The sequence below is a fragment of the Homalodisca vitripennis genome, chromosome 1 (genome assembly GCF_021130785.1).
Source record: "Homalodisca vitripennis isolate AUS2020 chromosome 1, UT_GWSS_2.1, whole genome shotgun sequence".
Taxonomy (NCBI): domain Eukaryota; kingdom Metazoa; phylum Arthropoda; class Insecta; order Hemiptera; family Cicadellidae; genus Homalodisca; species Homalodisca vitripennis.
Window position 1 is genome coordinate 113580589 of NC_060207.1, and position 16346 is coordinate 113596934.

The following is a 16346-nucleotide window of genomic DNA, read 5'->3' on the forward strand; positions in this document are numbered from 1 at the left end:
ACCTACATATCGTCACTCGCAGGTTTGTATACAAACCGTTACTTGTAATTTTTAAGATATATATATATATGTTGCAGGGAAGGAGGGATGCTTAAAAAGTTCCAATTGATAAAATTATAATTTCACCAAATCATATAGTTCGCATAGTTCTAAATAAAAAAAACTCCGAGTTAGCTCCTATTCTACCAAATTAGAGCCCTTCCGATCTAACTTTTTTATGTGTACAAAGTAATTAAATGTTATATTAGAAGTGGTAACACAGGTACAAACTGTCTTGTATACGGAAGAAGGAACGTAAAGAAATATATTTAGAGTACCAAAAGTATATTATTTAATATTTAGACTCGGTTTTCAGTACGTAGGCCCAAAATTAAAATCTTTTGCAATAGTGTATTTTATTAGGTAATCGAAAAAATATTATGTTTGTTATTTTACAGAGCTAAATTAAAAAATATTTTTTCTTCCATATAGAATTTATTTGCTTTAAAACTTTGATTTTAAAACTAAAATATCGTAGTCCATAGCAAATAATTTTTTCAGAGTATGTATGAGAATAAGTGAGTATAAACATGAGGTAGAATGGGAAATTACTTTTATGTGTATGTATATGTATTGTATAGATGAGAAAATCAGTATTATTTGTGTTCATATTAATTTGTTTTGAAATGACATAAACTTTGTTGTATACCGAAAATTTAATATTGCTTATACTGTTGTTTTTGTTTTTTATTGTTAACTCTAATTGTAAATTTGAATATAGTTGCAAACATGTCGGAGAGTGGCCAGGATTATTTCAGGGAGACTTGTACTCAATAAGTACATTATAATAAGTTCACATTAAGTATAATTGATATCGAAATAATTACAACCTGTTTAATGTATGAACACGTATTTATATGAACGACTAAATTATTATTCTGTTACTCTTTCTTCTCCTATGTTTACTCATAATACACTCATGTGTACCATTTTTATTTTAGAATTTTTTGAACTTTCCATGACCAACGTATTGTTCCGATAGTTTATACTGCAGCGTTCATTTAATATTACAAAAGGATTTACTGTCGATTTAATAAACCAAATTTGCAAATAAAATGCTTCACAAGAAGGAGAATGATAGTTAATACACCTATCTTCAAAAACAGACATATGATCAAATATACCATTTTTTTACCTTTGATTAATTTTGTAGTAAGGCTAATTTTTGTCGTTATTCCTGTAAATACCAACTTTTTGCCTCAAAGTAATTTTAATATCTTTGTCTCGTATTCTGGCGCTGATATATATATATATATATATATATATATATATATATTTATTTATTTATATATATATATATATAAATATTAACTATGTCTTACTTTATATGTATTAAGCTGAGAAAATGATATTTGAGAAGAATTATTATTTGTTACCGCCCCAATTTGTCTATCATAAAGACTACCCCGGCTGATGGTCGATCTCTTTCTAAGGGTAAGGTGAAATTGATTTCACGAATAACTAGGTATTGTACAATGCAATGCGTATTGGTACTCGGCTACTGGACTCACCATATGTGCCTGCTTGGCTTCCTCTATGTAATGAGTGGTGATGATGATCGTCTTCCTCTGACAAGTTGTCATCTCTAGCAGTCGCTCCCAGATCCTGTTAGAGTAAAAATATTTAAAGAAAACCTTCATTATTGTCAGAGACTTAATTATGTGTTCTAAGTTGTTTGTTTTTAAGCATAGTCGTTTAATTATTGGGAATTATTCAATTAAATATAGCCATATCAATTATACATACATCACTTTCAACAATTTCATAAATGTGTTACGGACATTACATTATTAAATATACCACTTTGAATCATGTGCTTTTTATTTTAATTATTTTAGTCATATCTTTCAATGAACACAAAAAGCTCTCATGTAATTATAGCATCTTCTTATTTAAAGTGCTAGAATCGAACGACATGATATTCTACCTTATGAAGTTGAAATATAAATATCACATAGATAATTAATTCTATAATTATGGTATCAAATTCTACAATTGTATAGCGTTATCTGTTTTAACGTTTATGACTAGAGTTTGCATAATAGAGGAAATATATTAAGGGGCATTAAATACAATTTCGGAAGTAATGAAAGGTAAACCATTAACATTATTAGTATACGGCGACAGTCCAGACTTAATTAACAATTTAATGAAGTAAACTTATTAGTTCATAGCAATAGTAATTTAGATTTGGTGTATAGTATTAATCAATATTTAACCACGGAAACAGTTATTTTACACTTATTTACTGGGGAAAAGAAATATTTTGCGTTAGATTCTGTTTTCTGCCCACAAAAATTAAACATTTTATACTCAATTATGGTTTAGTGGATTTATGATGATCAAGTCATCCTAGAAACCATTAAAATTCTTTCTTCCATAATTGAAATATTACAATTATTTTTTGTTTAGCACAATTTGACACAAATTAATTTTTTAGAAGCTCGATCGTGTCAAATAACTTTTCGGTTTTTCAGTTTTAAATGTAAAACATTTTATCGACGTACCATACCTTTTAAACGTTTACATTTTATGTTATAACAACTCATCAACATGTTGCAACTGATCAAAGTAGACACAAAGAGATATATATTTTGAAACAATATTTTTAACAATAGAAAATATTAATAAACGAATCACTGTTATTTTTTACTACCATAAAGTACTTACGCTGCGCTCAGGACAGGGTCGATTCCCACCGTGGGTTCATCCAGGATCAGGAGATCAGGATCGTGCAGTAATGTCACAGCAAAGGATAGTCTCCTTTGTTGTCCACCACTAGGCAAATCATTCATTTGTAAACATTTATAGTATTCAGGGAAGTGCAAAAGTAACAAACGCATAAATGGTTTGATTGATAATGGCTTGTTGGTCTCAGAACCTAATTTTATAGAGCTGCAAGGTTTAATTCTCATTTCGTTAACGCTTGTAATCAGTTGGACCTTCCGAGCAAAATAACATCAACTGATTCGGGGTTGCCCAGCTCTCCAAGTTCATCGAGCATTTTTTTTGCTCCTGCCTCGTACAGTGAAGTGTGAGTGTGACTAAGGGTCTCAAGGCCAGCTCCTCTTCTGATGTATTTGATATGTCTCCATCCATTGTAAGGAGGGTTGCAGATTCACTCTCGTATCCCTTAACTGTCCTGTTTAATAATTCTATTGACCCAGGGACTCTTTCCTTCTGCGTTAAAATCCGCCAAGGTCATTCCTGTCTTTAAGAAGGGAGATAGAACCTCAGTTAACCAATAATCGCCCCATCTCAATACTTCCCACGTTGAGCAAAATATTTGAACGATTAATTCACAATAGGCTTGATTAATTTTCTTAACGAAAATTCCTTACTATCTCCTTCACAATTCGGGTTTCTTAAAAGATAAATCAACCACTCACGCGATAAATGATTTCCTTAATACCGCCTTCTCTTCTGTTGACTCTGGCAGTGATACTGCGGGCATTTTTTGTGATCTTTCCCGTGCCTTTGACACCGTCAACCATCAACGCCTCCTGGACAAGAATGGAAAGGTACGGTGTCAGAGGCATCCCTCTAGAGTGGTTTCGTTCCTATCTTTCTGGTCGCTCTCAGTTTGTTGAGATCACCAACAAAGGGGGTAGGGGTAGGTCTGCTCTCTTACCGGTCAAGGTTGGTGTGCCGCAAGGCTCAATTCTTGGCCCTCTTTTATTTAATATATACGGTGAATGACCTTAACTCATCTGTGAGGGGCCACTTGGTGCAATATTCGGACGACACCAGTGTACTTATTCAAGCTGACACAGCTCAATCTCTTTCCACCGAGCTGGCTTTTTCACTCAAGAGTCTTAGTTCTTGGTTTTCTGCTAACTATTTATTTCTCAATCCTGAAAAAACCTCAATAGTTCACTTTAGACCCCACAAGAATGAGAGTGCGTTAGTTACTCTCCTTGACAATATACCTATCGAGCATTCTTCAACGGTCTGCTTCCTGGGACTCCACATTGATTCCAGATTTGATTGGTCAAATCACATCAGTCATGTCTGTCAAAGACTTGGTGCCAGCATTTACTCTTTAAGGTACCTAACAAGTTTTCTGTCTAGAGATACCGTTAGGCTAGTGTACTTTGGTTTACTTTGTGCCCATTTTAACATATGGATTTGATTTTCTGGGGGACGGCTTCAGGTGGGTTGATCGGTTAGGGTTTTTAAACTGCAGAAGAGGGCTGTTCGACTGATGTGTGGTCTGGGTCATCGTGAGAGCTGTCGGGAGGTTTTTCCCTAGGAAAGCATAATGACATTGCCATCACTTTATATATATTCGGTTGCCACATTTACATTTAAGAACCTTCAATCCTTCCCATCATTTAACCACGTGTATTCTACAAGAAACAGAGATGCTCTAATCATTCCGCAACACCATAATAACACATTTAAAAAATCAATGTCATATATGGGCGCCCTAAAATCTTTAATGCTTTGCCTTCTAGTATGACAGCGTGCGAGACTGAGACGTCCTTTTAAAAACAACTTTAAAAAATACCTAATTAAGACAAGCATTCTACTCCATTAACGAACTGGTGAGCGGTGCTCCAGCCTAGTGGACGATATAGATAAGATAGTTTGTAGTTTAAGTTGTAATATTTTATGTTTTAAAACTGTTTTTAACTGTGATGTAAATGTGTGATGTTGTATTCTTCTGTTTAGTATTAATCGGTTTTATAATCTCTGACCATGTTCCATGCATGTCTCATGTCAATGAACAATAAAGAATTTGATTTGATTTGATTTGATTCCTTTACATATCTATTACTAGCTAAAGCTAGCATGTGTTACGTCAAACAGCATATACGAAAATATCTGTTAGCTTTTTTAATTTAGAGTGAACATGATATTCGTAATGAAGTATGACAAAAAATTAAAATCAAGACCAATGACGCTGGTTTAACTTAACTACATAAATATATATATATATATATATATATATATATATATATATATATATGTGTGTGTGTGTGTGTGTGTGTGTGTGTGTGTGTGTGTATGAATACCTGAAACCTAGTACTAAAGGAAGTATCTGCACAATACCAATAGTAGTTCCTGCAATTTCATTCATGGAGATTCTATTTCAGTCCTTGCAAGCGCTTTCGTAAATTTCTATGACGATGACAACTATCAGTATTAATTCAGAACCATCAACCGCAAATTACTAGCCTAAGGACAGGGAATGTATTAGATAATATAAGCAGGCTCTAAGAATAAGACATTTATTTTTCATGTCAGTACAAAAATATATTAGGAGAAGTATAAATGAACGGAGTCTGCCAGTACAAATTTTTTATTATGAGTTGGCTCCAGAATATGGGTGTTTTGTCTTTACTATATTATTTGAAAGAGAACACAGGAAAACATTTCATTTCTATCCGACATATTGCCCAAAACAAAATTTATCATTTCTTAAACTTACGTGGTCGTTTTCATAACTAACTTAAGCTTTTTAGTTCTCACCGAGTCGAACGAAACAATAATTACAAAGTTATATTCATGAAGTATTTCTATGGAGACCTATTTAAACCAAATGCTTAGACAAAACTATAAATAACACATACACACTTCTAGAGATGAGTTTACGATTGCGTGTCTCGTAATTGGCTAAAGCTTAATCAAATAATGACCAATATTACAAGACTAATAGATCATGTTTATTCATCATTATTTGTTGATCTGATGCTTTTTTGTACAAGTTATTTTCTTTATTTGGTTTCTCTTTTTATCCCTGAATAAAAGTAAGTAATTTTCATGCATTTTGCTATATAGAATTGCATTTCATGTTTGGCTTTAGCAGAATTTTTAATATCCTGACGTTTAGTGTGCTGTATGTGTTCACTAGCTCATGTTGATATTAAACCTTTAGATTTACAATTCTCATTAATTAAGCGCTTTAAAAAAAATCTAACCTACTCATATGAATAAACGTGAAAGCAAAACAGTTGATTGTGACTTAGAGATTATATATTTCTCAAATACTAAGATAGATGGCTATAAAAAGCCTACCTGAGGGTGCCGATCAGTCTCTTGCTATCAGGAAGCTCCAGGAAGGCCACGAGTTCTTGTCCACGGCTCTTCACTTCTTCCTTGTCCATCCCATACAGCTTCCCGTAGAAATGGAAGGCCTCCATGATACTCATGTAGTCGTATAGCCCCAGCTCCTGCGATAGCACCCCGACACATCGATGTACATTAACGTCATACTATATTTATTTATTTTCTGATTGGGTAGTGTTGTACATGATATTTGGTTTTTCTTATAAACATATATAGAACTACGCCTTATTTCCTACCACGCTCTATATTTGTTACATGTATTCTTGCTACTTTCCAAAATTATAACCATTGCTGAGACTATAGAGGAATGATTTCGAAACTGCAGTTGTTCTTCTTCCTGAAATTCAGAGTATCTACACGGGTCATCCTAAAGCCGAATCCATTGCAGTAATGGTCATAATAAAAGGTAGATAACGCTCTTATGGAGTTACAACGAACTTGTAAGAAGAATAAAACCACCAATTCTGACTGTCAACATAAACCCTTCATATTTTTATGGGTTGTGTACTATTTATTTTTCTTATAGCAAAGAAAAGCGGTTGTAATTTTTGTGGAAACAATAATCGTCATAAATTGTAACACATTATATTTTTATTATTATTCTATAGTAGTTTAAAATTGTAATATCTAAACATGTACTAAAATCACTTATTTAATTAATAATGCCGCTTAAAAAACAGAAGATGTTACCTGGGGCATGTAGCCGACTTTGTGTCTTTGATGAGCTTTAACATATATGTCTCCCGCGTCAAGTCGGACCATCCCCACGATGGAGCGCAGGAGGGTCGTTTTCCCACATCCGCTAGGCCCCAGCAGTCCATAACTGTAAATAAACGCTGTTATAATGGAGTATAATTAAATTAAATAAATAAAGCCTGACATAATTGGAAAATATGCAACATACATGGTATAATAAACAATATCTACTCTCTAATGGCTCGACTCTGGAACTGTATCAACCGTTAGAATCCATTGAAATTAACCTTTAGTTATAGTACAATAGTTGTTGTTGTACGTTATGATCACAGTTTTCCCTCATACTGCACTAGAATATTTATTTATAATCCAGTCAAACGAGTACGTATAAGCAGATTTCATACTACAGCGCCTTCGAAAAAGTAAACGCATTATGGTTTAATTTATGCCAATATATTTCCCATGTATTTCTGTAGGCACTAAGCAAAGAGAATAAAACATACCAGAAAATATTAAAACGTACCAAAAAAGCCATAGTTGACAAAATAACTGAGACAAATTGTTTTTTCATCAACAGAAAGTAATTAATGTGTATATAAATAAAACTAATTGTTACATATCAATCCACTACAGTTTTTTTTTTTTTTTTTTACTTAAATATGTAAGATTGTTTTTTTTTTCTTATTTGCTGGAATACATACTTCACTTCCTAGATCCTGCTTGTATACCTCAAGTGTTTAAGAAGAAGTATATCCCTAGATTAAATCATGAATGAGAGGCCATAATAATTATATTACGGCTACTGAAAATAACTGGAAATGAATGACCGATTTGCTGCAAAATATTTTTTAGGGCAGAATAATACAAAAATAGGTGGACCCAATCAAGAATTTACATTTCGCTCAGAACAGCCATTTCGTAGGAGTAGCGTTGGGCTTATAGACTGGTAAAAATTGTGAAGGCAGATGTAGTTGTTCTATTACTCAAATATGACGAATGAAAATTATAATTTTCTCATATAAGTAAGTATATCGTAGTAATACATTATTAATATGGTATTGTAGAATAAAAAGTGTGTGTATGTGTGTTTATATATATGGGACTTTTAACGGTTGGCTGACTCATATTTAACTTATAGTTACGTGTCTCAATGTTGGTGTTTTAAGTGCCTGTGGCCTACCTAAAAAACTTGACTTGTGAAAATAATTTTCATTTGACCTGATTTATTATAACCCTTTTCATTCTTTCCCATTTAAATCTCTTCCAAAACTAGCCAGACTGATTATCGATGTCTTTCGTAGGCAAAATTCCTCTGCCGGTTCCTCACGAACAAGGCTGTTTGTGCTTATACTTATACAACATAAATAACAAAAGATATATCATTTAGTGAACAATAAACAACATTCTTACACGAATAGACTGAGGAAAAAATCAGATAGGCAACTGTGATTATACGCTCAACGGTAGCATTTCCTCACGTACCAGCGGAACTACAGCAACTCTAAGGACACTCCGGGCCAAGGCCCTGGCGAGGACGCAATCACCGTGTAACCTGTTGATTTTTTTCTACGGAACTGCTTCCTCGTTAATAACATGCCGGCCTATAAAACCGTAATGCTCTCGTACCACCGTAAATGGTCGCTGTAGATCTCGTATTAAATCTCAACGAATCATTTCCGTCACGTTTTAATGTAAACAGCCTATAACGTTTGGATCCCATGTTTAATTTGAACGGGAAAGTTGGAAGAAGTTCAAACGCTTTTATGTTTGCTTTTGTACCGAATTTTAATTAATTTTACCTAAGCTACTGCGATTTACTGACTGGTCAGTATTTTTCTACAATAATTTAATATTATGTCAATATTAATCTTGATTATAGTTATAACTATTTTGAAACATAATACGTTGTGTAAGTATTGTTAGAATAGGTTTGTGAAGAAGTAAAAATGTTGCCTTTATACTAACCTCCAGCAGACACAAAACCAATATGCACATCATTCCAGCATAAATATCAGTGGTATTATACAAACAAATGAACTTATTATTTTTTAGTTTACTCAAGGTCTTCAAGGGAAGAATAAGTAGTAGCCCAGTAAGAATAAAGAGTTGCTCTCGTACTTACGAGGAAAATCGGTATCATAGACTACAATATGTTCACATTATTCTTACTCTTAACCACAATGTGTAGTAATAAATCTATTCGACCTTGAATGTAATCGCCAGGAGCACTGAGTCAGTGAAGCATGTCCATTGTGGTTAAACTGTTTTAGATACCAGTCTATGAAGCAAGAAATGTAACACTTTTACGAGGAAGTAGACGAACGTCCAACCATGGTTCATAGGTGTATGGTTCACAGGACTTCACAAAGTACCCACGTATTGAACTGAATATAACCTTTACCACTTCGTAACCAATGAGTAATATAATTCACACAAAATATTTGCACATATTATTGTATTTTTGAAAGCCTTCAGACCATATTTTTCCAAAATAAAATACTACGATATGTAACTTTTATTAAAATAAATAAGAAAAACGTTTAACAGCATTTGAAAGAATCAAATTTTGATTTGCATGTTTCCTTTAAAACATGAGAGCTCATTAGAAGAATTCAAGCCAGTGTTAAGACCATCAAATTGTTTTACCTTTTAAAAAGAATATAATAAAATTTGGCAAACTTCAGTGTGTTCTGTAAAGTACACATCTTAAGCAAAATTTCCGAAAATTTGTGCACTATAGTTGAATGTATAGATCTGTCAGTGAGAGAATATCTACAGTTTAACAAATATCATTTTATAACTTAACTGAAACTGGCTAAAAAATTCTTTGAAGCTATTATCACCTAAGCTAATTGTTTTCTTTTATGAGTGAAATGGAATTTTTCAGCATATTTAACAATTGGCAGTACATTTAAATATGTAAGCTGGCATTTCCGAAAAGACTGTGGGAGAGATATTAATACGGCACCACTATCTTTATTGAATAGATATAATTGAAACTTCTCCTATAAAAAATCAACAAAGAACTGTTTGTACTCGTGTCAAGACAACTAAAGTCGTGCAATCGGTGTTCGGTTATTTTCAAGTCACAGACCTTTACGACCTATGACTTTGATTTCGAAATACTTACTTAGTAGTACTTGATATAACTACAGATTATTTCAGAATAACAAAACTTTTATTTTTTCCCTGTCTTTGGAAAGGTATATTAAAAGCTATAACAAAAGAAATGATTTTTATCAACAAAAACTAGTGAAGGTCACTTTTTGCCCCTTCAAAAGTGACTTTGTAACATCAGTTCAGCTCCACACATTTTCCAAAGTTTTTCTAATACTACGAAGTTGATATTAAAATACAAAATATTAGACGCAACTATGTGAGATTTTGTAATCTAAGTTTAGAGTGTCCATAATAATGCAATGCGCTCTGAAATGTCTTATTCTGAAATTATATATATATATATATATATATATATATATATATATATATATTCCTTTCACAACAAATTACATATGTTTAAACAGACTCTTCAACTGCAATGTTTAAGATTGCCAACTATTATTCTTGCTGGTGTTGAGAGTGTACATATCACGTCTACAAGGTGATCTACATTATAGTCACTCCACTAACCCTTAATTGTACTAGTATTGCCAAGTTCTACTTGTACAGTCTGGTACTCACATGGTAGCATCTGCGACTGTGAGATCCAAGCCTCTCAATACAACAGTAGAATGACTGTACCTCTTGAACGCCCCCCTCACCATCACCGCACTTCCTTCCATTTCCATATCTCCTGGTTATCGCTTCATATTCTGAAACAATCACACTCGGTTCAATTACAATTGTATACATACGTAATAATAATAATAATATATTACGATGTCATATGTGGTTGTAAGGTACTGTCATTGCTCAGATACTCCTTCTGGTCATGCCTGTCAAAGTTGTGGGTGACCTTTTAGTCCACTTTTGCAGAAACAATCGTTGCATAAAATAAGTCAATTTCTGTTACAATTGTATCACATTCATAATACAAATGTTTAGATAAATAATTTCTCGACATCCCGAACCTTGACTTCGGCCAATAATGGCAAGAGGCACAAAACTGTTTTTGAAAAAATTATTCAGTTTGCTATTGTACAACTCAATGTCCTATTTATAGTGGATCTATTATAAAATATGTTAGATGAAGGCAATTATTTTTATAACATTACATGGTAATAAATAAATGTATCTCGCGAAAATGTGTGTACGCGAAAATGTACATATGCATATTATATAAGTTTTCTATCAATATAGATTTTTGTAGTTATCGCTAAAGAAAGGATGCATTACAATTAATAATAGTATTTTTTTACCTAACCAGTAATAAGAGTACCTGCACACATTCTATTATTTCTTTTCTCCTTCGTTTTTCTCGATTTTCTTGGTAATAAAAACTACTCTATCTAGTAAACTTCATGAACGCTAACTCGTTCGTAATGTTTTACCTTAATACTTTGTACTAAAAAGTACCCTATATTATCTTTTAATATTGTTGGTTTCTTAATGAATTGTTCTGTTTTATATTTTATTTCGTATACGGAAACTAATACATAATATTCATTTAAGTAATTATTACTATTTATATTGGAGCTAAATGAGAATAATGTTTATTAACTTGTAGATTAGAGATATGTCTAAATTGTATTTAAGTTTGCAATTCTTCACTAGAAAACTCAGAAAACAGATTAATTTAGTTCATTAACTTTATGTAACGAAACCATGTATGTTTTATATCACCTTCTACTGCAACTTGTGTAAGAGAAAGTTGATTATTTTACATTTTTGCTTGTGATGTGGCATACTCATACCTTGTATTGTTATAAATTGTTAAATTAGGATTTAACCATTGCAATATTACGAAAATTTCATTTAAAGTGAGTCCCAGATTTTTAAATAAAATGTCTTTGCTTTTAAATTCCCACACTACGACTAGAGCAATTTTATATAGCAATTGAGTGTTATGTACTGTATTTAATTTATACTTCATTTCTATTGCTTTGATTTATGAAACTAGGAATACATTGCCATGGCATCAAACGAAAGTAGGACACAATACATGCTATCACTTCCACATCCACTAAATTACATGATTGATTCGATATAAGTAAATGCAATTCGTATTCATAATACCATACGAATGTTCATTTTCGGAAGTATCATTATAGTACTGAAATAAAACAACAAGTGTCGGTATAACTGCAACTTTTGAGAAAATAAATGATCATTTATACTGAGGGGTTTGTTATAACCATATCAGATTGAACAACTCTTCCTCGGTCTATTTTTGAGTAATATCCCATTATGATTAGGCGGCAATTATGCAAATTGATATCAGGGATAAAGATGGAATCAGTGCTGCTCTTGTAGATTAGTGGATTTAAAAGGTGGAATGATAGAGTCAGATACCATCAAGTACAAAAAGTCCAACAAAGAGACAAAGCGATTAGCAAGGTGCGGTCGAGCGGAAGATCTGTGTTACCGACCGTTGGGGTCACCGGAAGCGCCTACCAGTAGTACGCAAGGCCGTCAGAGCCACCAATGCCAAGAACTGGGTGCACTTCACTCGGCATGGAACAGCGAGGCGTAACCATTATACTTTCGCTATGATTGATCAATCTGACATTTGTTACTATAATTGAAGGTTAACTATCAAGCATGCAATGAAAAGCCGTGGAGTCGCATTTGTTCTTTAGGTCAATACTGTACTTACAATTATCGACAAATCTTTGATTTACTGAAATATTTAATTTTAAATTTAGAAAAGTTTTTTATACCAGTTTTATTAAAGAACTATATGTATGTTTTTGATCAAACAATATTCTAATCTTAGGGTTACGGGATTACTATTGTCATCACCGGTTTTCCAGTTAATACTGTACAGAAACTTAAAAATAAGTAAAGCAAAATTACAAATTAGTGAAGGTGTGTGCATCTTTATCGTGAGTAACTGAAGCTTACTCAATCACAGGTCAATATGACTTCTTTATCAAAGGCTACCAAATTTGCGATAATCTAATGCTATCTTCCATATCGCGGTTATTTTATTTGTTGATTGCTTCTAATGTTCCTATTATTTTTCCTAGATAATAGAATGGACTTTCTGGAAGTCCTTTGGAATTATATTGAATGTTTGTTTTTATAACCACGTTCTTTTATAGATAATCGTCATTAGCTGGTACTTTGCAAGTTGCCTTTGTTGAATTTTCCCGCATGTTTTGTTTTTTAGTACATCCTTTCTCTAGAAACATTAGCCACAGTAAGAACGAATATGAAGATTCAACAATCCAGCACATATCAATGTAATAGTCTTCTTCAAATTAACTATAAATAAATACGAGTATATTTAATATGGCATGCCAACGCTCATTTTTCATTTAATAGTATTTACAAGAAGTCATTGGCTTTAGAATGGTAATACAACATGGAATATAATAAATAGAAAATAGATATTAGAAAATAATAAATATCTTCATAAGTTAAACTGTACAACTTTTAATAAAATTTTATTACTACGGGTACTTTCAATTTATAAATTGACTTCACACATGTGATGATAATTTACTGTTCGCTTTATGAAAGTTTTAATCATAACACCAGCTGTTTTATAACAACTGATGTCAGTTTCATCTTCAATATTATTACTGTTATTTTATTATGTGTTGTTCTAGAAAAATAAAACATAAATTTATAGTTTTCAGTCATTTGTTCTCTTATAACAACACAACACATTCTCTAAAAGATCCTGAGATAATTCAGCTGTACTAAGATAGACATGTTTACATAACAGATTTAATTATTTGACAAAGTCAAAGCTAACAACAGGTAGAGGGAATGGAAGTGAAACAAACTGTTAATATACAGACATTTCTCTTCTTTGTATACCGTATTTTCTCTTTGTTTACATCATACAAATAACCTTGAAATATGCCTCTCCTATTTGGTTCCGGATGTAATGTTTAGTGAGTAATACAAATAAAAAAAAATGTAAAACTGCTTGATTTATAAAAGAGACAATCTATTAATAGAATCCGTTTAAATAGCATTTGGATTTATTAAGCACTTTCCTTATCGAACATGTAAAATTGGAGATATAACTAATTCTTCCCATCAACGCTAAGTATTCCACCTTGTTTTTTGCTGTGTGGCCAGAATCCCTTAACGAAGTCAATAAAGGTCCACTAGGCACTGACGTGGGTCGTTTCTCAAAGTTTAAAACGTGCTACAAATCGATGGAATTTTGTAAAGTGAAAATACACAATTTGCACTACTAACTATAAGATTCTAGATGGTCAAGCTTCACAGGAAGATCAGTAACTGTATATTTTATTAAAAAATTTAAATAATCGTATTTATTAAACCAATATTATTGACCTATTTTAATTGCTTATTATAAAACATCCATTATTATTTAATTTGATTAATTATAAATAATGTTTATACCATAATTCTTCTCTTAACATAGCTACAATTTTTTAGAAAAATCTTTATTATACCGTAGCTTATTTTGTCACAATAGTACATTTAAAAGTAAAAATGTACTAATGCAATGAAAATACTATTCAACGCTATTATGATAACAACCTCATAGTACAAATCCGTGAATGTTTGCACATAAGGTAATCGAATTTGGTTAGATCGAAGTTAAATGAAAAGCACTGAAAGAAGACGCTTTGTGATCGAATTAGTTTTCGTTGGTACATTTTCTTGAAAGCACACTCCTCAACAATACTGGAAATATCTTAGACAGAAAATTAATTTTAACAGACCGAATTTGATTCTTTATAACCTAATTAGTTTATCGAGATTCATCCATATAAATTAATTGTTCAGAATAACTTATCAACGCCTAGCAAAAACCATGAAAGATAGAGGCAGGAAATATGGTACATACCTTCATAATGTGCCCAAGAGGCTCACTAAGGAACGACTATCAATTATGTCAGGAGTATTTTGAATGTGATAGAAAAAGAATATGTGAATATAGTGTACTGTTTTTCAACGGGAAACTGCGTGCGAAGCCGCGGGCAACTGCTAATATATATATATATTATATATATATATATTATATATATATATAATATATATATATTATATATTATATATATATTATATAATATATATATAATATACCAAATAAGACAGGTATTTGGTCTTCCGATCATATGTTAGTTTGCTTATTTAAACACATATGTGACAGATACGGCCAAATACAAAATAATTGAATCGGGAAAAGTGAGCGCTCTGTGGTGTAATGGTAGCACATTCACCCGGCAAGTGAGAGATCCGGGTTCGACTCCCGGCGGAGCAAGTACTTTTTGCGATTCAATGTTTATTTAAATTAAATAAGGCTATTGCCATTTATACAATTTAATGTAAATAAAAGTCGTTTGACAGGTATTTGGTCTTCCGATCATATGTTAGTTTGCTTATTTAAACACATATGTGACAGATACGGCCAAATACAAAATAATTGAATCGGGAAAAGTGAGCGCTCTGTGGTGTAATGGTAGCACATTCACCCGGCAAGTGAGAGATCCGGGTTCGACTCCCGGCGGAGCAAGTACTTTTTGCGATTCAATGTTTATTTAAATTAAATAAGGCTATTGCCATTTATACAATTTAATGTAAATAAAAGTCGTTTGACAGGTATTTGGTCTTCCGATCATATGTTAGTTTGCTTATTTAAACACATATGTGACAGATACGGCCAAATACAAAATAATTGAATCGGGAAAAGTGAGCGCTCTGTGGTGTAATGGTAGCACATTCACCCGGCAAGTGAGAGATCCGGGTTCGACTCCCGGCGGAGCAAGTACTTTTTGCGATTCAATGTTTATTTAAATTAAATAAGGCTATTGCCATTTATACAATTTAATATATATATATATATATATATATATATATACTCTTGAAAATGTCTTACGACAAAATATAGAGAATTTTATGTTCTTTTCTTCTATTTTTTTCTATCTTATTGAAGATAATATATATATATATATTACCAGTTGCCCGCGGCTTCGCACGCAATTTCCCGTTGAAAAACAGTACACTATATTCACATATTCTTTCTATCACATTCAAAATACTATATATATATAATTTTTATATATATAAAAATATATATATATAATAATAATAATAATAATATATTGTATGTAGCTGACTACTTCATTCACGAGATGTTCTGCGGACATATAGACAATCGTACAAAGAAGGGAGCTTTACAACCCCCCCCCCCCCCACCAACCACCAACGTGGCAGACAAACTACAAATTATGTCAGTGATGCCCAGCTAAACTTAATCATAAAACTTATTCGTGTCTACACAGATATAAAGCTTCACGCACAATTTAAACTCTACAGGTTATGTCTTTATGGAGACATCTTGCCACATGATATAATAACATTTTTGTACTTTAAGGCAAGTGTCATAGCAGTGGTCAAATATAAGTTCCGGTGAACTAGGGAAGGGGCAGAGCAAACCATTGCGATGA

The 16346-nt window shown here is 32.4% G+C and overlaps 1 protein-coding gene across 1 annotated transcript in view; it reads right to left on the reverse strand.

Annotated features, from left to right (window-relative positions):
• The window catches only part of LOC124369612 (ABC transporter G family member 23-like), a 66952-nt gene that overhangs the window by 22539 nt on the left and 28067 nt on the right, over positions 1-16346 (reverse strand). Inside the window, exons 2-6 of the mRNA XM_046827664.1 lie at positions 10489-10619; positions 6802-6934; positions 6061-6215; positions 2710-2817; positions 1551-1644 (exon numbers count right to left, since the gene is read on the reverse strand). Coding sequence (XP_046683620.1) covers positions 1551-1644; positions 2710-2817; positions 6061-6215; positions 6802-6934; positions 10489-10595 — 597 coding nt within the window. The 5' untranslated portion in view covers positions 10596-10619. The remainder of the gene's footprint in view (positions 1-1550; positions 1645-2709; positions 2818-6060; positions 6216-6801; positions 6935-10488; positions 10620-16346) is intronic.